This window comes from Oryzias latipes, chromosome 7 (assembly GCF_053564925.1).
Source record: "Oryzias latipes strain Hd-rR chromosome 7, Olatipes_Hd-rR_3.1".
NCBI classification, from domain to species: Eukaryota; Metazoa; Chordata; class Actinopteri; order Beloniformes; family Adrianichthyidae; genus Oryzias; species Oryzias latipes.
The window spans coordinates 11542599-11568079 of record NC_136243.1 but is presented as its reverse complement, the minus strand read 5'-3'; the positions used below and the strand labels follow the sequence as shown (position 1 = coordinate 11568079).

Sequence of the window (25481 nt, the reverse complement as noted above, 5' to 3'; positions counted from 1 at the left end):
TGTCACCCTTGTCGGGTCATGGGCCCCGTAGATGTTAACTAGATATGCGAATGTAAACCTCATTTCATTGAGTTGGAATAATTTTTGGTGAGAAAAAGTTTTTTCAATGTACTTTTTTATAAACAATCCACATTTTTATCATCAGAACACAGTGGATTCATTAATAGTTTTTGTAAAATGTATTTATTTTCTTTCAAAGTATTATGAAATGTTTTTTTCCCCTGAATTTTCTAAACACTCTCTGCAAATGACAGCCTTATTTTCAAGTCACTAACCCTTAGAGTATATATTAAATGTAATTGAACAAACTTAAAGATAACGGTATTTTTTTCAAAAACCCTTTTACACAGAACTTTTCACTTCAGTGCAGGTGATTGAATCACTCATATAGGAGGCTAGATGAGAGAAACTTCACACATTTATAAAGTCAGCACATATAATTCAGTTTATTCATTTTCTGGATCAGACTAAGTTTACACCGCTGTAGGCTCTCAACTGGACGATTTCTAACATGGAAAACCCAGATCCAATTTTTATTTACACTTTTTAAATCAGATCAAATTCTCTCGATTGTTGACAGTCACTTCTGCCATTTTGGTGTCACTTGATTCTGTGCACAACCAAATGAACGCTGTTGTATGGAAAGTTTATATGTAAGAAATAAAATTATAAGAAGTCCTTTAGTAAAATGAACATGAGTAATATTTACTTGCAGTATTGAAATAAAAAGTAGCTTTAACTAGCTCAAAAAATGGCTGAATCAACAAAAAGCTGAATATGAAGAAGCAAGAATTAGACATACTAAACATGAACAAGTAAAATGAAAGAAAACTTTAAGATGACTGGACAAAAAATGTGTCAGAATTTTAACATGACTCAACAAAATATGACGAAATGTAAACATGTCTGAACAAACGAGGGACAATACTTGAACATAACACCAAAAAACTGGTCATGTTAAAGTTTTGAGACATTTTCTGATCAAACATGTCAAAGTTTGATCAGAAAATGTCTCAAAACTTTAACATGACCAAACCAAAATGCAACAAAACTTATTTTCTTAACATACAAAGGGATCATACTCAAGCATGTCCGAACAATAAACTGTCAAAACTCAAACATTAGTCAAAAAATGACCAAACAAAAATGTGACAAAACTCAAATTTGACTGAAGTCAATCATAGAAGCAAGAAGAGGCGGTCAAGATCCGATGATCTGACAGGAGCAAACACAATGATAAATATGCAGATGGTATTGCAATGGAATAACTGCAATATTTTAAGACTCTTTTTGGGGAAAACCTCAGACCTTTTTCAGCAGGAGGCCGTAAGGACGAATAGCCTTTTCCACTATCTTCATCTCTTCCTCTGGAGATAATTTATCTTGGATGGGAACCAGCCAGTATTTCTCGTTGTTATACTTACACCTGTACTCGGGATTGATCCGATTCTGCAGAATCACTTTGTACTGCTTTCCATTCTTTCTTGAAGTGAAGGTTTTTGCATATTGCTCAGCCTCAGCGATGCATGGAGTGGAATAGATCCCCCTGCCGTACCTCTGACGTGGACCCGGCTGTGAAAAGCAGAAGAGAAATCACTACTCAAACTATTTTGTTGATTGGTCCCACCCTTCAACTCTTGCTAGCCATTTTGCTATCCTATGGGGTCCAGGTGACCCGATCCTTACATTGACGGGTTTTCCCTACCATGACAAAGGTGGATAAAGGTGAAGACGATTTCATGTAATCCATGGACACCAGTGAAGATCACAAATCATTGAAGAAAAAAGGTTCAGAGCACTGTCTAGTGGGTCTAGATGACCCCACTCCCAGTGTTAAAGTGCCTAGGATAGCACAAGGGTTACGTTTGGTTTTGATTGGCAGGTGAGTTAACCAATGGGTGCAAAATAAAGCTATAAACTTTCTTTATCTGTTTGTTCTAGAGTTGGGCGGAATAAACTCCAGTCAAAGTACCTGACCTACTTTAGGCTTATATGTGGATTTATCTCTGTCTACGGACAGCACCAAAGTTCAGCTGAACTTTCCGAACCGCAAAATTAGCCGGCCAATCTGAGGAAACAAACCGAGAACTAACGTGAGAGCACTCTTTCATTTAAACCAAGAAAACTCGTTATGAACATCACTTTCCAGAGGTTTTGCTTAATATTTCAACCTTAAATCCTAATAAAAGGAACCATAAGATATTGTAAATTAACATTGTACATGAGGAGTTCTTGTTGGAGTGTGTCCAAACCTTATAGCATCCTTTAATGATGCCTTCAGCCCCACATTTGGACGTCCCATGATACGACACAGGCCACTCCCCTGCCACTGTGCGGGTCTTACGGTTCTGATTTCCCAGCCACTTGTTTTCCCCGTACTTATCCAAGACCTGAGGGGGGAAAAAAACGATTTCATATTGTTGTGACACCTTTTGGCAATTACTCCCACTTATGTTACATATTTTCTGCACTGTAGGGCATTATAAGATGCACTGAGTCAATGGTCTATTTTTGAATTTATGTCATAAACCGAATAATAAGGCACATAATGCAAGACTAAAGAGTCAGAAATAAGTCAGTCAAACTTTATTAACTGCGTTCACAGTAATTCTAGAACTTGTTTGTGACACTCTACACGTTACACAAGCCACATTAGCATATTCAAAATACCTGTAACTCCCAACCTTGTTAGTAACACAAAAAACACACACCTCTGCTACACATTAGCATGTTGGTGTAGCCACAATAACACCCAACCTTGTTTGCAGCACACACAAAAAACATACTCATTCTGCTAAAATAAACATGACTGTGCTAACTTCCAATCTTGTTAGAAACATGTGAAGAATAAACACAGTCAGACACCGCTACACGTTAGCCATGTTAGCGTCTTCACAATAACACTCAGGGTGTGTCTGAATTCCCACCCTAACACCTATATAGTGCACTATATAATGCGTTTGCCATTTTGTAGTGCTGTCCGAATCTACGATTCCAAAATCCAGTGCCCTGGAAATTTCCCAGAAGTCTCTGCGAAAAACTAGCGTACATTGATGCTCACTAGATCGTTGAATATAGACCACAATGCATTGTGTCTGAACATTTTTTTTAACCAAAAAAATGTATTCAAATGTTTGGGTTTTTTTGACAAACCATCAATGTTTTTATCTTGAGTAGACAGTGGACTCATAAATTCACTCATTTTAAATTCATTTTAACTTCGTGAGATGGTGTCTGAATTGCTTTTAAAATTCACGGCACTACATAGTGCTGTACTATTGAATTTTTTAGTAGTTAGGGGTTAGGGTGGGAATTCGGCCACAACCTCAATCTTGTTCGCAACCCGTAAAAAAACAGAGTGATACCGCTGAAACAAAGGATCGGTCACTGCACTGATTTCCAATCTTGTTAGAAACATGTTAAAATAAACACTGTCCAACACAGTTACATGTTAGCCATGTCTAACACGCGTGTACCAGCGATGCATAACTTTTTACCATGATATGTGCACCGATACAAATTACGTAATTAATGCACAAATTCTGGGCCGCATTTGGCTTTCACGTGTTACTTGTGTGGTTTAGTCGTACTTCTTCTGTGGTTTCAATGTGGTTTATTCATGATACAACTGTGAAAATTTCACGTCAAGACCAAAACTTTTCTCCCTTTTACCACATATATTCACGTATGACCAATTTTCATCCCTGCAACATGCACCATTTACATAGCGGCTGTGTGACACGGCCTTAAGGTGCTCTGGAATGTTAGAAGTGTTGTTTCATTGGTTTTTGTTTTTTTGCCTTTCTGCACATTTTTATGGTTTTATGTATGTTTTCAGCTTCCAATGGGTGTGTTTTTCCTCTTTGTACTCAAATTATATTTAGAAATAAAACTTATTCTTAAAGCTTTAAAACCTGAGGCTTTATGACAGTTCAGCAAATGAAAGTGTTCACCTTGAGGGCGAAGCGCTGCCAGCCACACGGACGTTCATACATCTCTCCACCTCTCCAGAAGGTCTTTGAGTCTTTGACTGTGGTGAAGTCGAAGTCAAACTGGCTGTCAAAGAACTCCTCTTCATTGATGATGTAGCTCTTTCCTGTTAGCGCATCTGAAGAGCCTGCCTGGAGTGCCCCAGTGCCTAACTGTGCTGCACTAAATCCCAGGAGGACACTGCTCAAGGCAGCAAAAACAGACCCCGACCACAAACTGCAGAAGCAAGGAGAGAACAATAAAGACCTGGTTGATGTCATCATTTTTACTCCATATTAATCATCGTGCGTGTACAGACGAACGTTTTGGGTGTTTTTAACCCTTGTGCTATGCTAGGCACTTTAACATTGGGAGTTGGGTCATCTAGACCCACTAGACAGTGCTCTGAACCTTTTTTCTTCAATGATCTGTGATCTTCACTGGTGTCCATGGATTACATGAAATCCTCTTCAACTTTATCCACCTTTGTCCTAAGTCAATGTAAGGGTAGGGTCATTTTGACCCCATACGATAGCGCAATGGTGTTTTTTTCTAGCATTTTTCTCATGATGGATGACATATAGAAAGAAAATGAAGAGGAAAAAAGAATGATGTCGAAAATACAACAGGGCGGGGAGACGGGGTTGCCCTGGTCCCGCCCACAACTCTTAGGCAAATTTCTAAGTTACTACTGCTTTAAGTAAATAATAAAAAAATAATAATAAATTAAAAGACCACTGGGAATGATTTTAAAATAGATCAGAAGATGATCAAAGTGGGACTTTCCTTGACTGGAAATGACGCAGAGGGTCAAATGACGACGGTCTGGGATTGGTGCCTTTTTGTTGAGTTGTCATTGGTCAATCAGTTCAGTTCCTCGCCTCTCTCTGTATTCTCAGCGACTTCTCCGTTTCTGTTTGTGTTCAAGTCCCTCAGTCTATTTCAATTCAAGCTTTTCAGTTCATTCTTGTCATTTCTGAAAAAAACCTGTCTTTCTTTTTTTCATTCTGTGTTTTATAGTTGGGTTATGTTGGAGATTATTCATTTAGGATTTTGGCGTTTTGGCTCCACCATCCCCAACTGAGGCATTCCTATCATTTGAAGACCAAGTTCCGGACTGTGTGACAGGTTGACTGATGGTTTTTACAGTTTTGTATAGCTTTACCCTGATATTGTGTATAGTCTGAAAACAGGTCAATTTGACCTGAACACAATATCACAGTTAAAACCTGAAAACAATCATTCAAATAGTTGCTTTTCTTTTACTGTTCAAAAAAAAAAAAAACTTCTACCACGTTGTTTTCTGTCTGACTTTAAAAGACGTTTTTGAGTGGACTTTTCACTTGTTATTTTCTTTCCCGTATTTTCAGTATTCTTACAATTTATCTGGTTACTTGAGAACACTTGAGTTTATATTAATTTCAATTTTCTTGTTTTTTGTAACAGTGTAACTATTGCATATAATACTGTAGCCACTACCCGAACAAATAAGCCCAAGACTAGTGAGCCACCTTGTGGACATTTTCTGTAACTGCATGCGGTGGAAGTTTTTCCCATCCATGTAACGCCGTAAAACATCAAACAGAGAGAGAGAGAGAGAGAGAGAGAGAGAGAGAGAGAGAGAGAGAGAGAGAGAGAGAGAGAGAGAGAGAGAGAGAGAGAGAGAGAGAGAGAGAGAGAGAGAGAGAGAGAGAGAGAGAGAGAGAGAGAGAGAGAGAGAGAGAGAGAGAGAGAGAGAGAGAGAGAGAGAGAGAGAGAGAGAGAGAGAGAGAGAGAGAGAGAGGGAGAGAGGGAGAGAGAGAGATTTTAAATACATAAACTAAAGTTTTATCAAGGATGTAGCCTCTGCTGTGCGTGATTAGGTTAGGCTGATGTTACACAAACAAAAAAAAAAAAGCTTGACATCTAATTTCATATTTTAACCTGTTTTATTTTGCTGAATGTTTTTTAGCTTTAAAAAAGTAATACAATTTCAAAATGACAAGAGGAAAAAAAACGTTATTAAAAATTTAAATGTGTATTTGAAGTTAAATGGCTTGAATTTGTAACAGTCAATTGAATTTAAAAAACCCAGGGGAATAGTTTTTGTTTTTTGAACAAAAAAAGCAAACAAAAAAAAGAATTTTCTTTTTAAACTTTGGTTTGTCCGGGAAAAACGTAAGATATTCGATCGGACTCTCTGGTCATTAAAACGAGCGTACCCAACGAGAAAACAATGACGTCACAGCCTTTCCAGAAATTCTATTGGCAGAGGATCCATGGGAGTCGAGCTCGTGCCGTTGGTGTAAGTTTGGTGAAATCCCAAAGTAAAGTGAAAGTTTGGGCGGGAGTTTGTTTTTTTTAAATAAAACGACAGTAAATCTCATTTTATATACAACAAATCAGAGTAGATATTGATGTGTTTCCATCTTTGAACACAAACAGAGGCTATTATCAGCACAAAAGTAGAGTTAATAGAAAATTTTGATAGAAAATTAGAGCAGGAGAAAACAAAATTCTCAAACTCTATTTTGAGCCCTCAAAATAAACACAGCCAAATTCTCCTAAGCAATAAATACCTGTTCTCCTCTGCAGTCAAGACTGCAGAATACAAATCCGTGAGAAGCAGCGGCGTCCTCGTTGATCCTCTGGAAGCAGTTTCTCCCTGTTGGAAGGAAGTCACAACAGAATTGCAAAGTGTACGCAAACCCTCCAAAGCAATGTCTCTGTCAGCCATTCTGAATTACAGCTCAGATAAAGTGGTTTTCCCTGAACGTAGAATTCTCTGGCCTGCGGCTCTAAGGTGGCAGAACTTTCCATGTGCTGGAAGACTCAGATACTTTTGGTTTCGCTTGAGTGCGTTGACGTGGATCCTGACAGGAAAAACTATGTGGAAGCAGAGTTTGAGCTGCTGAGGGATGAGGGATGAACGTTAAGAGGAGCAAAGAGGAGATCTCTAAACATTTTTGAGGAGAACATGAAGACTACTTTAGGGCAGATTCTGGTGACCTCCGAAAGAAGCAGCTAAAGTAAAAAGTTAAACAATAATACAATATTGATTTTATTGAAGTTTATCAGTCCAAACCTAAGGTGGCTACATTGTAAAGATAAGGGATTTAAAAAATTGAGACAAAAATTAGATAGCTAGCAGCTATTTAAAATGTTAGAGCAAGCTGTTCTAACAATTGAAACATGTGCCTGTGTAACCCTTGTGCTATCCTCAGCACGTTAACATTGGGAGTTGGGTCATCTGGACCCACTAGACAGTGCACTGAACCTTTTTTCTTCAATGATTTGTGATCTTCACTGGTGTCCATGGATTACATGAAATCTTTCCACCTTTATCCACCTTTGTCATGGTAGGAGAACACTGTAAGGGTGGCATCATAGGATAGCACAAGGGTTAAAAAGTACAACATCAAACTTATAATTAATGATTTTTTTTAGAACATAGCAGAGTGGCAATGTATAGTTTATTCTTTTTTTATTTCTAGTTTGAAATATTGCATTGTTATTTTATTTTCCTTTGTGGTCAGTGTTGTTGCAATTTGTCTTATAAATAAAGTTTGATTGATAGATTTGCTAAATTTTGAAGCAGTTTATTGAGAAGTTTGGGAGGGAGTTATGGTAATAAAGACGACCGGTGATAAGGCGACACACCAGGATGGAGGCATTGTGAGGGGAGAGGAAGGGCAGAAGATGACTAATGTTCTGGAGTTGGGAATCTCCACTTGGGATAAATCCGTATTTTAAGTATGACTCCTGATACTGTCTATTAAATGTAGCTTTCTTTTTTTGGAAGTGGAAGGCTCCTTTTCTGTCTCCTGGCTGGGCGTTTGGCAAAGAACTTTTCCAGACGTTTGTTATTTATATTTTTTGCTAGCTCCTGGGTTTTTACTTTTAGCGGTATCCTATCACGTGAACGAGAAAAAGCGAATTGGCCTGCGTCAAGAGTTACACAGACGGATGTAACACAGAAACGGGCAATTTTTCAAAATAAAACATCTTTCAGATTCCGAAATAAACAAAACGGAAGTAATGTAAGTTATTTTATTTTTTCCTTTGCGGCCCACCACCAAATTACCCACGGACCGGTACCGGTCCGTGGCCCAGGAATTGGACCGCTGCTGTAAATACCTCGTTTGAGGTTCTTTTCTACATCATCTCTTGACATCTTCTCCATCATGTCGCAAGGCAACCTCCCTAATCCCGCAGTGTTTGTTTTTAGCCACCCGCTCCCGCCCGCAGCAAAATTGAAACAGCCCGCGAGATTTGGGTCCCGCGGGACCCAATCCCAATGCAGTCCTCTATTTGGTAGTATCATTGACTGTAAATGAGAACTGGACTGGGCGAGCGTGACATCACCGTTAGAAAATGGTTCACTTCCAGCTCCAACCAAATGAAGTCAAATCAGTTGCCATTTTTGCTAGAGTTTTTTTTTTTGCCATGTTGGAACCAGACGACATCAGTAACCAGTGACTGGTGCGGGTTGGTCTGAGTCATCGTTTCTATGGCAACCACTCTCGCCAATCAAGAGTGAGCTTGTTAGACAGCTAGACGTGAAAGCGGGCTCTAGGGAATCTGTCAAACGGTCTGAATGGTGGATGTGAGACCACATACTTTTATGATTCATCTGATTGGTCAGTTTATAGCTTGAATAAATTGCAAAAAAAGAGAAATCGTGAAAAAATTAAGATTAGCAAGAACACGTTAAAAGAAACGAATCAGAGTAAGAATGGTTATTCTGACTGATGGAGTGACTGAGTAATAGCTGTTTATTTCTCTATAGAAGTCTGTGGGTTTTTGGCTTCTTGGGACAAGGGGGTACTTCCTGTTTGGAACGCCAGAGGGGAGGGGCCACTCTGTCCAGTTCTCATCTACAGTCAATGGATGACGCTCAGACTCCTCACATAGTGGGTGGAAGCAACCGATGACTTGATCTGCATGAAACAGAGTTTAGAAATGAAGCAAATGTTGTAAGACACCGTAAAAAAAGGTTAATCCATTAAGATACATCCCAGCATGCCAGGGAAATGTAAAAATGTTGCAAAAGTCAATGTTTAGAAATTGAAGTCCCACTCCGACCATCCTTTGATCAATGTAAGCCTTCCCAGTAGTCTTTTAGTTCTGATTAGGCCGTTTTTTTTTTTTTGTTTTTTTTTGCCAAAATCTAAAAAACCTTTGTTGTTTTCTAGGATATAGTTTCTGCGGAGCGGCCGGAGTTCATTAGAAATGTGACTCTGAGTTGTGGCCCCTCACACCCCCAACCTAGTGTTACCGGAGCAACAAAAATGGCGAGCAATATCGGGGCTGTCCAGAGGTACAGCTTTGAGGCAGATGCCAGCTCAGGCGAGGAACAAAGACGTACGTGGATCGTCCTCAAGTGGATGCATCAGAATGGAGCAGAGCAGGGAGCTTGTTGCCCCACCAGAGTGTTTGCTGCGTTAAAAATCAGGTCTGTTTTGAACCGGACTTTTGCGCCTGCTCCCAATTCACACTGATTTGAATAAAGAAAAACTCATACTCAATAATATATGACAAAAGCACAAAGCAGAATACTTTTAATTCAAAAATATACATGTTTGTGTTTTTCGTTTGGCTTTTATAATTGTGTTTTTTAATATGTTGAGTGATTTATTGCTGATTTGCACTTCAGAGCCACCGTGGCTCCCTTACCCAAAATACTTGGACAGTAGTCTGTTATTGCGGCTACAAAGCTCCATCTCTGTCCTGTGTTTCACTAAAGCGGATCTGCTGATGAAGAAGTAAAGTGCTCTTGTGTTTTTTTTTTCTTTTTCTGGTTTTAAAGACCAGGAGTGCTCATCTGTTCACACATCCACTGCAGCTGTCTGTCTGTCTGTCTGTCTGCATTCCAGGTCTGACTTTTCCCATCAGCCCACATTGGGGCCACCAGAGCAGGACCTTCCGGGCCAGAGTCACGTCAGCGCCAACGTGTGTTTACAGGTGATTATATCAGCTAATCGTTGGATTACAGCATGTCGAGTCGACAGGGGCCCCTATAAGCTGCAGGGAAAAGACAGAACGCTCCGGTGAGATTCTCCTGGTAATCCGGCCCCAGAAGTCCCCGCCTGTTCTCACATCTGGCCCGCCTGGATTTACCCTTGTAATCCTTGATTTTTAAAAACCATTTTATCATGCTTCACTGCTGATACGCTAGACTTTAATTATTCAAATGCAGCTTTCTATTTTCGCTGCGAAGTAATTACACATGTTCGATTAGCTCGGGGCAAGTCAGCAGAGGGGGAAGTGGCTGTCTCTCCGCACGGCCACCAGGGGCGCAGGGTTGATGCAGAACCAAGGTTTGCAAAAAGGTGACACCTGGAACATTTCTGAAGACCTATTCCTGGATATTTCATTCATGAAAATGTGGAATTCTTGCATTCCTGCAGGGTTAACACCACTCGTCGTGGCAGATGTCAAATAGCATGCTGTAAAAAATGTCCGATTAACACAAAGGGGCACTTTGGTAAACCCTGATTATACGAGCACTTTCATTTATTAAAACTCCGCCAATCCGCTGTACTCTTTCAGAGACGGAGGGCGGATTAAAACCAGGTAGACACCATTGTCTGTCTAAACAATCCCTCACAACAATCCCTCTTTAAGCTGTTTCCAGATGCCCTGGCCTGGTCTGGCTGGCCGCCTGTAATCTCAGCAGAAGCTTATAGGTCACTACTACAACCACACATTCCCCCATTCATCAGCCTCATCCCCTTGGCAGGGACTTGGTGATTGGATTCAGGACATGTTTTACAGGGGGCGGAAAAAAGGAGAACAGCAAACCGAGGCGTGTTTACAAGCGGCGTGCTGTGAAAAGGCCCCCGCGCACGAGCGGCGGGCCATATGGAGTGGATAACCCGGGGAAACATCTGCCGTCGATCAGTGCCATGAGACCGCCGGCTCTGACCTTCACATGGAACACAGGAACATCTGGTCCTTCCCCGACGAGCTCCTGAAAGCCAAACAGGAGCAAGGCTGTCAGGGGCGCTGGAAAGCAGACTCCACACATCCCACTGGCTGCTGCACCGAAAAGTCGGATTTGGAGGTTCAAAATGTGCAGAAAACATCATAACCTTTTTCAAGTTTGAAACCCCTCTCTGCTTTTGGGCGTTATTAACATGTTCTTGTGGGATTTTTTCTGATGATGGAGGACATATATGAAAAAAAATGAAGCTCAGATTGCACTTCTGATTATTTTTTTATTCAGATCGTTGTAAATCAGTAGCAGATAAAAAAAGGCCCGTTGGAAAAAGATCGTATTTGTAAAGTTACGCACATACTGGGCATGCGTGTAATGAGAAGGAGCAGTCTGGGCAAAGACAAATGAAAAAGAAGGGTAGAGGGGGATTTGAAATGAACTCCTGACACTCTGCAGAAACTATGTCCTAGAAAACAAAACAGGTTTTTTGATTTTGGCTAAAAAAAAAACATTATCATAATTAAAAGACCTCTGGGACCGCTTTGATAATGGATCAAAATGTGATTGGAGTGACACTTTAAACAGGGTTTGTTTCCCCACAGCTTCATTCAAACAACAAAGTTCCAGGAAATGTACAACAAATCTGAGAAGAAATTGATGTTTTTCCATCTTTGAACACAAACAGAGGCTATTATGAGCGCAAAAGCAGAGTTGAGCCACTTTTTGATAGATAAATAGAGCACTAAAGTAGGAAAAACAATATTCTCAAACTCTATTTTGAGCCCTCAAAATAAACACAGCCAAATTCTCCTAAGCAATAAATACCTGTTCTCCTCTGCAGTCAAGACTGCAGAATACAGTGGCAGGGGCCAGCCACCCCCCCACCCTCCGGGGTGGGGGTGGCTGGCCCCTGCCTTGCTCCTTCCTGTACCAACCGTGGGCCGGGTGGGTGGCTGCCTGGAGCGCGGAGCGGGTCTCCCTTTGGGGGACCTGACTCGTACCTGGGGTTGGGGCGGGGGGATGCCCGGAACTCCTGGGTGGTGATGGGGTGCTCGTCTGGGGCTGTGGGTGCCCTTCTCGGGTGGGGCCCTGCGTTGGGCTCTTCCGGTGCGGCGGGGGGGCTGTTCTCCTGGTTGGGCTGGGGCGGCGCTCTCTTTCCCCCGTGCTTTCCTGCTCTCTGGCTCTGGGGGCCTCGCGGCGGTCCTGGCCTGGGTGGCGGATTTGGTCGCCCGGGGGGCGGTTGTCCCCTGCCTGCTGCCGTGTGGCGTTGGGGAGTTCCGGCTGCCGCTGCTGCTGCGGCGGGGGTCTGGGTGTGGGGATGGCTGGGCACTCTCCCTCCTTCTTGTCACATTCCACCATCCATTTTAGAAGAACATAAACACTCACCTGAGCACAGGTGTTAGCTCACCTTTGCACTAATAGTTTGCATGATTGAATGACTGAAAGATTTCACACTTGTTGGTTTAAAGGCATAGGTATGCGTTCGTGAACACTATCTGTTTTGTGTACATGTTGACATGTGGACATTTTTGCAGCTAGCAGGTGTGTTGATAACATTTCAGTGTGTGTGTGTGGACAGGCCCCGCCCTTTTTACATTTGAGCCTTGCCGTAATGATAAACAACCAGTAAACTTGTCTGCTCTATGCTGCTTCATGGTCTTATACCCCCCTCCCACTATCACCCCCAACCCCCCCCAACGTCCCTCTCTCTTCTTCCCTCCTTTCCTTTTCCGTCCGGTCCAACACCAAAGATTTTCAAACATAATTGAAATTAATAAAGTTTGGCCTCAATTACAAAAGGGGTTTATTCAGTCATGCCTTTGGTTTGTCTGAAGATTACTAACCCCTCTTGTTAAAGTAAAATATGTCCAACACAAGAGGCCCTCAGCTCTCATCTGTCTGCCCAGCTGTTGGACAGGACAAGTTTAAAAAAATAAAAAAAATAAATAAAAGACTGCAGAATACAAATCCGTGAGAAGCAGCGGCGTCCTCGTTGATCCTCTGGAAGCAGTTTCTCCCTGTTGGAAGGAAGTCACAACAGAATTGCAAAATTTACGCAAACACTCCAAAGCAATGTCTCTGTCAGCCATTCTGAATTACAGCTCAGATAAAGTGGTTTTCCCTGAACGTAGAATTCTCTGGCCTGCGGCTCTAAGGTGGCAGGAAACTATGTGGAAGCAGTGTTTGAGCTGCTGAGGGATGAAGGATGAACGTTAAGAGGAGCAAAGAGGAGATCTCTAAACATTTTTGAGGAGAACATGAAGACTACTTTAACCCTTGTGCTATCTTAGATGACCCCCAACGTGTTCTCCCTACCATGACAAAGGTGGATAAAGGTGGAAAGATTTCATGTAATCCATGGACACCAGTGAAGATCCCAAATCATTGAAGAAAAAAGGTTCAGAGCACTGTCTAGTGGGTCTAGATGACCCAACTCCCAATGTTAAAATGCCTAGGATAGCACAAGGGTTACACAGCATTTGTTTCCCCACAGCTCCATTCAAACAGCAAAGTTACTTTCCGAGAGTTCCTTGATTTGTTCCTATAAATATAATAAAAGTGGCAAGAACATTTTCTGCATTTTTTTGCTGACCACGACAAACATTAGATCAGCCAATAGTACGACTCTTTAACAATCTGACAGTTCTGCTGAATTACCTGAGCATGGCAGTTCCTCTTCAATATAACGGCACCTGGAATGAAATGAAGAATTACATTGTAAATTCTACACCAATGAAGACATACTAAAGTAAAAGGCCTATTAGTTGGGTGTGAAATTTGTCCTCCACGTTTGACCCATCCCCTGGGGGATACTTCTAGCATGTCGTGACATTTACAAAAGGATCTCCAACAAATGCAATGATAACTCTGGATTCTGAAACCTGTGAAATAAAGAATTTAGATAAACAAAAGGTGTCAATTTTCTGCTTGAATGTCTACGTAGAGGTCAGGTGTAGGACCACAGTTAAGGTCATTATGTACCAGTGACGTGCGGTGAGGTTAATGGCTGGTGAGGCACTGACGTCATCAGTCAGATTTACAAACATATGAACCATACTGAGTAACTTATTCACCATTTGATTGACAACAGTTAACGTGTTTTGTTTAAAATATCATTTCAACGTGTTTTTTTCCAAATACAAACTGCAGCATAGAAAAAAGCACAAACGTTATTATCGTCTTACCTTTACTTGTAAATAAAGTCCATACGCCACTCCTTCTGAAAAAAAAATGACGTGCGGCTTGCTATCACTTCTTCTAGTATTTTTTAGCGTCATAATCTCAGGGCTCACCGGTGCCCCCTAACATGAGGCACGAGAATGTCTGGCCTCACCCAGCGGCTTTTTTGCCGGCGTTTAGCGCTCAGCACAAGAAACACGTCCCTCACATACAGTTATTTATAAAAACAAACACTGTACATTATATACATCTGCTAAATTATGTAAACTCAGCTCATATAGTACAAGTGATTGAACCGACATACAGAGAGACAGCAGTACCGTCTGACTGCATAGGTATTGCGCAATCCAAGGTGAGGCTCAGCGGGCTGGTGCCTCATCGCACGTCACTTAGTATCTGAACGGCAAATGCGGAAATTCAGCGATTTTGAAAAGAAAAAACACCCAAAAATGGTACATTTAAATGGAAAATGACTGCAAAGCACAAATTACTGATTAAAAATAATAATTGAATTTATTTTTTCTCTTTTCATCCCATAATGACAGGTGAGGCACAGCCTCACCTGCCTCTCCTGACTGCACGTCACTGTTATGTACCATGACATGTTTTGTGTTAACAGCTCAGTTGTACCATTCTTGAGTTCATTGAAAGGTACTGCGGCACACAGGTGCAAGCAGGCCAGGTGTTCCGTACCAAAGAAATCTAAAACATACAACAACCTAAACTTTAGGTTTAACTTGAACATGCAATGAATGTTTGGATGTAAATAGTTATTGAGTACACCCTAGGTCAGGGGTCGGTAACCCGGTTTTTTGGCCGAGACAGCTATGAATGCCAAATACTTTTAAATGTAATTTCGTGAGAGCCATACAATATGTTTAAAAATAAAAATACAAGTGAATGTGTGCATTTTATGTATTTTCAACACTTTTAAAGTACAATAAGTCAGTGGATTCTTTTTAATAACATTGTTACTGTAGCGGACTGAGTTGGACTGGGTGGCTGTTGGGTCGCGTTTCTAGTTCCGGAGTTCATTGAACGCATCAAGCAGAGATGCTGGTTGGCCCTCAGTTCTGTTGCTCAGCCTGTCGTTGGAGAGTTTGGACCAATGGGGGTTCAGCTATGGGCCAAATAAGGAAATAGGAGGGCTGGTGCGGGAGCGAGGGAATAAAAAGTTGAGGGGAGCGCTCTAGGCGGGAGAGACTCAGGAGTAGCTGAATATGTTGTACAGTGTTGGTTACAGCCTACAGTAACCAGAATAAAAAACCTTAAAAGAAGTTAAGTCTCCGTGCCTCAGCGTGGGAATGGGACGCTTCATTATGCTGTTACTAATAAATGTTGAGTATTTCTTACCATTAATGCGACTTCTGGTGCTGAATGGTTTTGCTGATGGTCTTGTAGTCTGGTTGAAACGTGGTGAGTTTAAGCTTCATGCAGGCGTTGAGACTTCCATCCGGTAACCCTTGTGCTATCCTAGGCACTTTAACATTGGGAGTTGGGTCATCTAGACCCACTAGACAGTACGCTGAACCTTTTTTCTTCAATGATTTGTGATCTTCACTGGTGTCCTGCAGTGTATGGTATGTGACGGGCAGCGTGTTCTAAGTTCTGACAGTCAGTGCGCCGTTTCACCTTTCTGCCCAAGCCCACTATCCCTTCCCCTTTGCCTTCACACAGATTTGCAGCTCCTTGTCAAAGACGGGAGCGCTGCAGCTGCAGGGACAGCAATTCGCAGGTTTCAGGATGGTACACACTCTGTGATGTAACAGATAATAGTAAACCGATAGTGGCGCAGATTTTTTTTCTTCATGGACCGCTACTACTGCGCGCCCCTGCTGGCATCGCATCGCGCCCGAGAAGGACTGGTCTAATGAAACTTTTTTTTTATAATTAAAGATTTGTCTGGGAGCCAGATGTGGCCATCAAAAGAGCCAGATATGGCTTGCGAGCCATGGGTTCCCATCCCCTGTCCAAGGATCTACACTGCCAGATTTCCAACTAAACCTAAAGGGCCTATATCATGCGATGTCAACTTTTTAAACTTTTAAATGTAACATGAGGTTAATTTCAAACAAAAATTAACTCCAAAGCGATATTTTGATTGATTCACGCATTTCCGAGTATTCCTTTACCTGTGCTCTTAGCACCAGCCCCTCCCAATCCATGATAACGATTGGGTTTTCACATTGTGACGTCATAAAGCGAGGAACAGCCCCTTGCCGGAAGAGTCTGCACTATCAGCACCGCCCCCAGGCTAACACACACACACTTTCACTGTGGAGTTAGCAGTGATCAGCAAAAATGCTTTTATTTTATACGCACAATATGGACATCCATCTTTGTTTAGATGTTTTTTGTTTTCGTGGCGAAACGCAGACACCCTGCCGAGGCCGGCTCTAGGTTGATGGCTCTAGGTCAGCAGCCCCCACACGGAGTGAAAGGCGGCGTCTCAGAGACCGAGTCGTTTTGATTCTGGTAGGAAAATTAGCTGCGAAAATAACTGAAATTTCATTTAAAAAAGCTTCTTTAGCGTGCCAATGGTAATATAGTATCATATAGGCTGAAAGGCTGAAGAAAAGCACGATATAGGCCCTTTGACAAATTCCATCCATCCATTGTCAGAACCTGCTGAATCCCTTTTGGGGTCAAGCGTTAACCACTGCACCACTGTGCAAAATCAACAAATACTGCAATCATACCTCCAAATGGTCAAATTTGACATCTTATTTATGGTATATTGTGGCGATGGTGTTACGGCCCATAGGATTTGAGTACAGTGCTATCATTTTAATTTGTGTGAACCACACAATCTCCAGCAGTAAGGTGATAAACGCCTGCCAAGCTGCTCCGGGAGCATGAATTCATTCCACTAAGATGTGACATATGCTACAGGATCAAATGTCTTTATCCGCTCAAAAGTTGTCCCCTCTAAATTGAAAGAGCATAAGGTCCCACCTTCATATTCGACAATAGAAACTCCTCACCTCAATAATTGTATCAGCATATAAGAAGCTTACTGTAATTACAATATTGTCTTCTTGGGGCAGCAGCCTGGAGCACCAGTTATAAACCATTCTTTCCTAAATTAAATCAAAACTGGTTGGAAAAAAAGGCGTAATACCGCAGGAGGACAGAGGGATTAATGTGTAAGTCCGGCACATTTAATATTTACAATCGCACAATTAATCTGACAATGTGTTCTGTGTTTAATACCTGAACAGACAGGCGCTCCAGCTTTGTGTTGTGTGGTGAGCACCAACCAAACGTGTAACTCAAATAATAAACACAATACAGACGCTGGAGTGCATTTTTTAGGCCACTTTCAGGCTTGGCTGTTTGGACAGAACTGGAGTTCTTCTCTTTGGATGCTTTGCTTAATTAAAAACAGAGCCGACTGTAACGTACGCAATGGAAGATTTAGCAGGAAAATCTCCCACTGATCTCCTTGACTTCCTTCATCAGAAAAATCTGAGTGAGATCATGAAGCAGCCGTACAGATTTGTGTGTTTGGCTCTGACCATCTCTGTGTCCACTGCGTCTGTCCGTCGGACATTTTCGGCTCTAAAGCGGTTTAAAACCTACGCAGAAACACAACTGGACAGACTCGCCTCTCAGCACTGGCCTTGATGGAATAGAAAAGGACTTCTTGATGGAACTGAAGCACGATAATCTACATGACAGGGTGATCAAACTGTTTTGGAGGAAAGAGAGGAGGATGGATATTGTCTTCAAATGATCAGATTTTTTGATGATAAATATCATAATAAACTATATTCCAATTTCATGTGGTTATTTTCAATGTTTTTTTGCTGGCTGTAGTTGCAAAACGAGATTTGTTTACTGTTTTGTTGAGTGATTCAGATGGAACACGACTGAAGGCTCAGGTGTGTACGGCACGGTCTGCCCCACGGGGACTGCAAACTTGAATCCCTGTGCTCAGCCCAGGACATCTCGTTGGTCTAATTTCACAAGCCCCTGCTGTTCCAGTTGCTCCCAGCCCTGCTGTGGCCGCTGCGGATGATGTAGATTTAGGCTTGAACACCTTAGCATCGTCACAACCCACAGCTCTGGTTTTCCCAAAGCGTTACTTTGGCAAGAACACACGCTCATTCTGCCCAGGCTGGTTATCGTGAAAGACCATGGCTGGCATTTTCAGCAAAGCTTGATGCAAGCTCTTGTTTCCCGTTACGTAAATTTGGGGGGTACAATGACAGGGATTTGGTTTTTTAATTGGAATAATTGGAAAACTGAGCTGGAAAAAGACAAAGGACTCACAAAGCATGCATCAAGTCAATGCTACATAAAAAATGCAAAAACCTGGTCTGAAATGTCCCAAAGAGATGCCACAGGGGAAACCATTGGTTATCTATTAGGGCCCACTCAAGTTTGAAAAAAAAATTATATAAAAACAACTGGAGAAGTAGTTCAGTCCATTGCAGTAAATGAACTTCCACTTCGTTGCAGTGTGGAAAGCTCAAATGATGATGATTTCTCTGCAGGACTGTTCCTAAAAATGATTGAATACACACTGACAAAGGACCCCAAGTTTAACGAAATACACAAATAAAAACTACAAAATACACCTCTCACAACATCCAAAATGAAATTATTGAAACACTGATCAAGGATAAAGCACAAAGCAGAATCTGCTGGGTTTTGCATCAAAAGTGATAGAACCAGAGACGGACGGAGAATCTGTGGAGAATCTGTCAGTCATGATTAGATTTGTTTTTTAGCAAGGAAACATTTTCGACACAAGGGCGGGCAAGGCGGGAACCAAACCTGCAATCAGTGATCAACTGCCCTAGCTTTGCACTACGGTTGCCCCATGTTTATGCCCCATATATATATATATATATATATATATATATATATATATATATATATCCCTGGGGATGCTCGGGTACACCCCCGGAAAGCTGGAGGAAGTGTCCTGGGACAGGGAAGTCTGAGCATCTTGGTTTAGACTGCTGTCCCAGCGAGCCGGTCCCAGGTGAGTGAAAGATGGATGGATGGATGGATAAGAAAAAGAAAAAAGGTAAGAGGGAATGGAAGGAAGAAAAGAAACCGCCGACTGACGTTGCCTGGCTCCAACATGGCGGCATTTGTCCCTTGAAAAAATTGTAACTGAATTGACTTCATTTTGTTGGAGCACTCACTCCAGTAGTTATATACAGTCAACAATATGTTGGAATATGTTGTTCAATATGCAATGAGTTCCACTAAATCTCATGAACTTGCCCTAACGATGCTAATCTCACTGTGATTAACTTCTTCCTCCGTTAGGCCTGCAGGCTGTAATGCTCATATTTAAATGGAAACAGAAAAATAAATCAAGCTAAAATCCCATCTACATTTGATGCCAGTTTGAAGGAGGTTGAAGAACAAAAACATTTCTACAGATTTAAGAGCAAAACAGGAAGTGTAGCTAAACACCACAACTCCCCAGTTGCATTCAGAGGTTTACTCCTCTGACTGCAACGTACACCGTGCCATAAAAGTGACACAAAGTACAAAATAAATAAATAAGATGATAAAAATAAAGGAAAGAGCAGAGTTGGATAAACACACAGACAGGCTTAAAACAAATAAATATAAGTAACTAAAAATTACTCACTTCCTCCCTTTTTCACTCATCTCTCACTCACTCACTCACTCTCTCTCTCACTCTCTCACTCACTCACTCACTCACTCACTCACTCACTCACTCACTCACTCACTCACTCACTCACTCACTCACTCACTCTCTCTCTGACTCACTCACTCACTCACTCATCCCCCAATCTCTGACTCACTCACTCATACCTCAATTTCTCACTCACTCACTCTCTCACTCACTCACTCACTCACTCACTCACTCACTCACTCACTCACTCACTCACTCTCTCTGACTCACTCACTCACTCACTCATCCCCCAATCTCTGACTCACACACTCACTCATACCTCAATTTCTCACTCACTCACTCTTTCACTCTCTATCTCTCACTTCCTCCCTTTTTCACTCATCTCTCACTCACTCACTTATTCACTCACTCACTTCCTCCCTTTTCACTCATCTCTCACTCACTCACTCACTCACTCACTCACTCACTCACTCACTCACTCACTCACTCACTCACTCTCTCTGACTCACTCACTCACTCACTCACTCACTCACTCACTCACTCACTCACTCACTCACTCACTCACTCACTCACTCACTCCCTCTCTGACTCACTCAATCACTCACTCTCTCTGACTCACTCACTCACTCACTCATCCCCCAATATCTGACTCACACACTCACTTATCCCTCAATTTCTCACTCACTCACTCTTTCACTCTCTATCTCTCACTTCCACCCTTTTTCACTCATCTCTAACTCACTCACTTATTCACTCACTCACTCACACACTCTCTCTCTGACTCATTCAATCACTCACTCATCCCCCAATCTCTAACTCACACACTCACCTATCCCTCAATTTCTCACTCACTCACTCTTTAACTCTCTATCTCTCACTTCCTCCCTTTTTCACTCATCTCTAACTCACTCACTTATTCACTCACTCACACACTCTCTCTCTGACTCACTTCCTCACTCACTCATCCCTCAATCTCTCACTCACTCACTTACACACACACTTACTCTTTCACTCGATCTCTCACTCAGTCACTCCCTTAATCCTTCACTTACCCACTCTCTCACACTCACTCACTTCTTCCCTTCTTCACTCACTCACTCCTTCAATCTTTCACTCACTCATCCCTCAATCTCTCACCCATGTACTCACTCACTTGCCCCTCAATCTCTCACTCATATACTCATTCACTCACTCATCCCCCAATCTCTGACTCACATCCTTCTCATCCCTCAATCTCTGACTAACTCTCTTCCTGACTCACTCATCCCTCAATCTCTCACTCAGTCACTCCCTCAATTTGTCACTCACCCACTCTCTCTCAATCACTTCCTCCCCTTTTCACTTCCTCAATCTCTTACTCGCTCACTCACTCACTCACTCATCACTCACTCACTCATCACTCACTCACTCACTCACTCACTCACTCACTCACTCACTCACTCACTCACTCACTCACTCACTCACTCACTCACTCACTCACTCACTCACTCTCCCCTCAATCTCTCACCCACGTACACACTCACTTCATAAATAATATAAATGCATAAAAATCATGTTTATGCATTTTAGGGGCTTGGAATGATTTTACACCCCAACCTCTCAGTATAACCAAACTTTCCCCCCAATTTTCTGTCTGCCCCCCCCCCAACAGAGGCTGGCTAGGTCCGGCCCTGCAGTCATAGCGGATCTTTAAATTTTCACTAACTTGCGTTGGAGCCACCCTGTCAGCCCTCAACAACATTATTGTCTAGACACGTCGCTGCCTCCAAACTGGAGGTTCCAATATTTCCAAGCTTTATGAAAACAGATGTATAAAAAAAAACCGCGAGTCTTTTCATCCTCCGTGAAGACGTGTGTGTCTTTAAAGGGTTAACAGGAGGAGGCGCAGCGGCCGTTGACTCGTCTGGGTGGAGTAAAGTTTAGACGTCCATTATGACTAATTAGGCCGGTGGGTTGAAAAAAAAAAGCCTTATGGCCCAGTGAGGAAGGGGAAAAAATAGCTTTGAATTGTATTTGTAGTAAACCGGTGGACAGAAGGCGGCCCGGTTCGGTTCTGAGAGGCGCTGCGGACATGAGGGATGTGAGTGAAGAGTCCCTGTTGGATTATTTCCACTCCACCGCAGGAAACTCGGGCAGAGTGAGAAACGCAGATATCCTGAAGACTTTTAAACCCTTCATTGGCCACAGCGACCTGCAGCTCCGCGGTAAGTAAAGTACCGCCGAACGAGGACCGACATGACATGGCGGGATATGATACGTGATACGTGTGGCATTATGGGAGGCGGAAAGCTGTCATCTCTGCGTTGGCGTGTCAACAAAGACAGATTTATTTTTTTTAAAGAGGAATACTTTTCAGAACGTCCTTTTTTGTCAACCTCCATCCTTTTTCTTTTGTGATTTAAACCTCACATCTGCTTTCCATTAATAAAAAAAAGACCCTTCAAGTACTTTCAGCAGGCATGCTGTCACTTCCTCCCATGAGTGGGTAACAGGACCCAAAGCAACCCATCACCCAATCAAGTCACCATGCAGAGGGTCACACGAAGCCCCCCCCCCCCCCCCCCCCCCCAGCTCCTGCTGAAGCCCTGAACCAACCAGAAGATGTTTATTACACAAGTCTTTCTGGTCGTGTCCACCCTCCTACACATCAGATGTTTATGCAATCCTGTCCTGAGTCTTTGCTTGCAAGGCAGTTCTCCTCCTATTTGACTTCCACTGATAAATGTTGTGCAATTCCAGTTTTTTTTTCCGACTGTGCAAATCTAAAAAAAAAACAACCCAGCAGATGCTCATCTGTTGGATCCAAGACCACTTACTTGTATAAATAAAAGTGGAGGGGTATCTTGGGATTCAGTGTGGTATGTGATGCATGTCTCTGAATACTAATAAAATCGCAGTACAACTTAGGTCCATGTTGAACGCCAGCGGTACGGAAGCCAATTTAGGCCAAAACCTTGGACGTAAACATGGTTGAAACATTCATTTTTAAAGCAGCAAGTTCATTTTTCGTACAGATTTAATCAACTATTTAGCTGTTTCCGGACAGACTGAGTGTGACGTCACCCATAGAAAATGGCTTACCAAATGAAGTCAATTCAGTTGCCATTTTTTTTGCCATGTTGGAGCCAGACGAGTCAGTCTAAGTCAGCATTTCTGTCGGAACCATTCTTGCCAATCAGGAGTGAGCTTTTTGGAAGTCCACACCCCTACCACTTGAAAGTAATGCTTGGGAGAATCTGTCAAACGTCTTGAAAGTTGAACATGGGGGCCAGCAGGTACCACAAACTGTTATTGACGCATTTGATTGGTCAGTTTATAATTTGAATAACCTGCACGATATGGTTCCAACCACGATTATTTTTGGGTCACAGTCTTCTTTCGGTACGATACATGATGTGTCTATTTCCAAACATCAACAAAAAGACTCAAATTTCAGAAAAATTCTTTTTTAATTTGCTAATAAACAAGTAAGAATGAAGAAAAAACGTTCAGTTGGTTTGGTGTAATGTAATAAAAACAATAATAGAATTATGAACTTAAATACAACACATGTTTGACACTGTTAAGGTAAATATATGCAAACATATCAAGAAGGCACACAATGATTCACAACTTCAATGGTGTAACATACAGTTTGCCTTTGAACCAAGAACTGTTCAACTAACATTAAGACTGGCAGTTTGTGGGGAAAAAATCACAGAAAATCCGTAAATTCTAAAAAAGGTTTTTTTCCCCCCATGTATTTTTGTCTGCGGTAGACGATTAGGGCCATGAAGAAACAAATAAAGGGCCAAAAAGAATTCTGATTTCTATTTTAGAATGAATCTAACTTTTTTTCTCAAAATTTTGACTTTAAAGATAGAATTCTGACTTTAATCTCAGAATTTTGACTTCAATATCAGTACTTTGACTTCTTTCTCTTAGAATACTGACTTCAATTTCAGAATTCTGACTTTAATCCCAGAATTTTGACTTTAATCTCAGAATTCAGACTTTAAAGATAACATTCTGACTTTGATCTCAGTATTTTGAATTCTTTTTCTTAAAATACTGACTTCAATTTCAGAATTCTGACTTTAATCTCAGAATTCAGACTTTAAAGATAACATTCTGACTTTGATCTCAGTATTTTGAATTCTTTTTCTTAAAATACTGACTTCAATTTCAGAATTCTGACTTTAATCCCAGAATTTTGACTTTAATCTCAAAATTCTGACTTTACTCTCAGATTTCTTTTCCCCCTTTAATTCTGACTTTAAATTCAGTATTCTTACTCAGAGTTGTCACTTATTTTTTCTCAATATTCTGACTTTAATCTCAGAGTTCTGACTTTAATTTTTAGGTGTATTCAGACTGGAAAAATCCTCTGTTCCTTTAAATTTTCGATTACCAGTTTAGATTGTTGGGAACAAACTTTTAACTTGTTACTTTGGTACGGCGGAGAAAGGCTGCAAGGCGGTTTCTGGTGGTTACGGCACATAGACAGAATATAGTCAGGAAGCGATGTGGATCACGTCAGAAGTTGATTTAATGAGCCTGCATTCATCCAATCACATTTCAATGAGTTGCTGTGTCTCATGGTTGTGGTGTGACATTGTCTTTAAGAGAATTCTGTTAAGGATCTACAAAGTAGCTTTTAGGGTGACGTCACATAACGAGACGCAGACAAGCATGTAAGAAGCGTTTTCAGCTGTGTTTTATTAAATGCTCTGACAAATAAACAGTTGGACCCTTTTTTCTGTTTGATAACACAACAATCGTAGATTTCCATTTGTCTGCGGCTCATCGGTTTCTTCATTCCTACTCAGTTTACGTCAGTTACGGTGGCCGTTTTGGTCCAGTTGCTCCGCTCGGAGGACGGATTGTATTCAGAAGGAGGAATCTCAGATTGAACCGAAGCGCAGTCCAATTGGAATGGAACCGAGACCACCCCCAAAGATGGGTCAGAGAGCGGTTTCTGGTCCTGGACCAGGGTCCGCTTGGAGGTATTCAGACTGAAAGTTTGTTCTGGATTTTTGGGGAAAACGAACGCTGGTGCACTTTAACCCTTGTGCTATCTTAGATGACCCCACCCTTACATTGACGTGTTCTCCCTACCATGACAAAGGTGGATAAAGGGGGAAAGATTTCATGTAATCCATGGACAACAGTGAAGATCACAAATCCTTGAAGAAGAAAAGATTCAGAGCACTGTCTAGTGGGTCTAGATGACCCAACTCCCAATGTTAAAATGCCTAGGATAGCACAAGGGTTACGTGAACCAAATGTGTCCATTCTGAATCCACCCTAAGACTTCTGACTTATTTTTTCTCTTAATTTTGACACTAATCCCTGAGAAAAAAAAACGTAGAATACTTTTTGGCCCTTTAGTTTCATTCTCCACGGCCTTATTTATCCTCCGTAGTTATCAAATGACATCATCATGAGCGCCACTTCATTTGTCTTAGGACAAATGAAGTGGCGCTTTTTAATTTGTGTTTCATTTTTCATTTTTTGATTTTGCAACAAAAAGTCTGTTTTTGATGATGTAAATAGTGAAGTTAGCTTTCAGAAAACGGAGTGTGTAATCAAAAACAAAACAAAGGACAACTTCTATTTAAGTTTACTTGTGAACATCTTTTTTTTAAGTGTACTTCTAATTCTTTGCAAACATACTTTACAGTGTAGTCGTGCTCAGCACGAAGTCGTAGTGAGGCCTGGATCTTCAAAGGGCAGATTGACAGATTTGATTAAATGTGGTTTCTCTGGGAAGCTAAAAAAAATAATGAGGAATTCTTTATTTGACCA

The 25481-nt window shown here is 41.6% G+C and overlaps 2 protein-coding genes across 2 annotated transcripts in view; one reads left to right on the top strand and one right to left on the bottom strand.

The window, feature by feature from the left end:
• Positions 1-418: 418 nt before the first annotated feature.
• Positions 419-6812, bottom strand: LOC105353646 (uncharacterized). The gene is made up of 4 exons (XM_011472918.4): positions 6528-6812; positions 3954-4206; positions 2253-2390; positions 419-1572 (listed from the first exon to the last, which is right to left on the bottom strand). The coding sequence occupies exons 1-4, from the start codon at positions 6683-6685 to the stop codon at positions 1303-1305; spliced, it is 819 nt and encodes a 272-aa protein (XP_011471220.1). The 5' UTR covers positions 6686-6812; the 3' UTR covers positions 419-1302.
• Positions 6813-21569: 14757 nt separating this feature from the next.
• The window catches only part of LOC101161224 (uncharacterized), a 51560-nt gene continuing 47648 nt past the window's right edge, over positions 21570-25481 (top strand). The window contains exon 1 of the mRNA XM_078950221.1: positions 21570-21898. Coding sequence (XP_078806347.1) covers positions 21766-21898 — 133 coding nt within the window. The 5' untranslated portion in view covers positions 21570-21765. The remainder of the gene's footprint in view (positions 21899-25481) is intronic.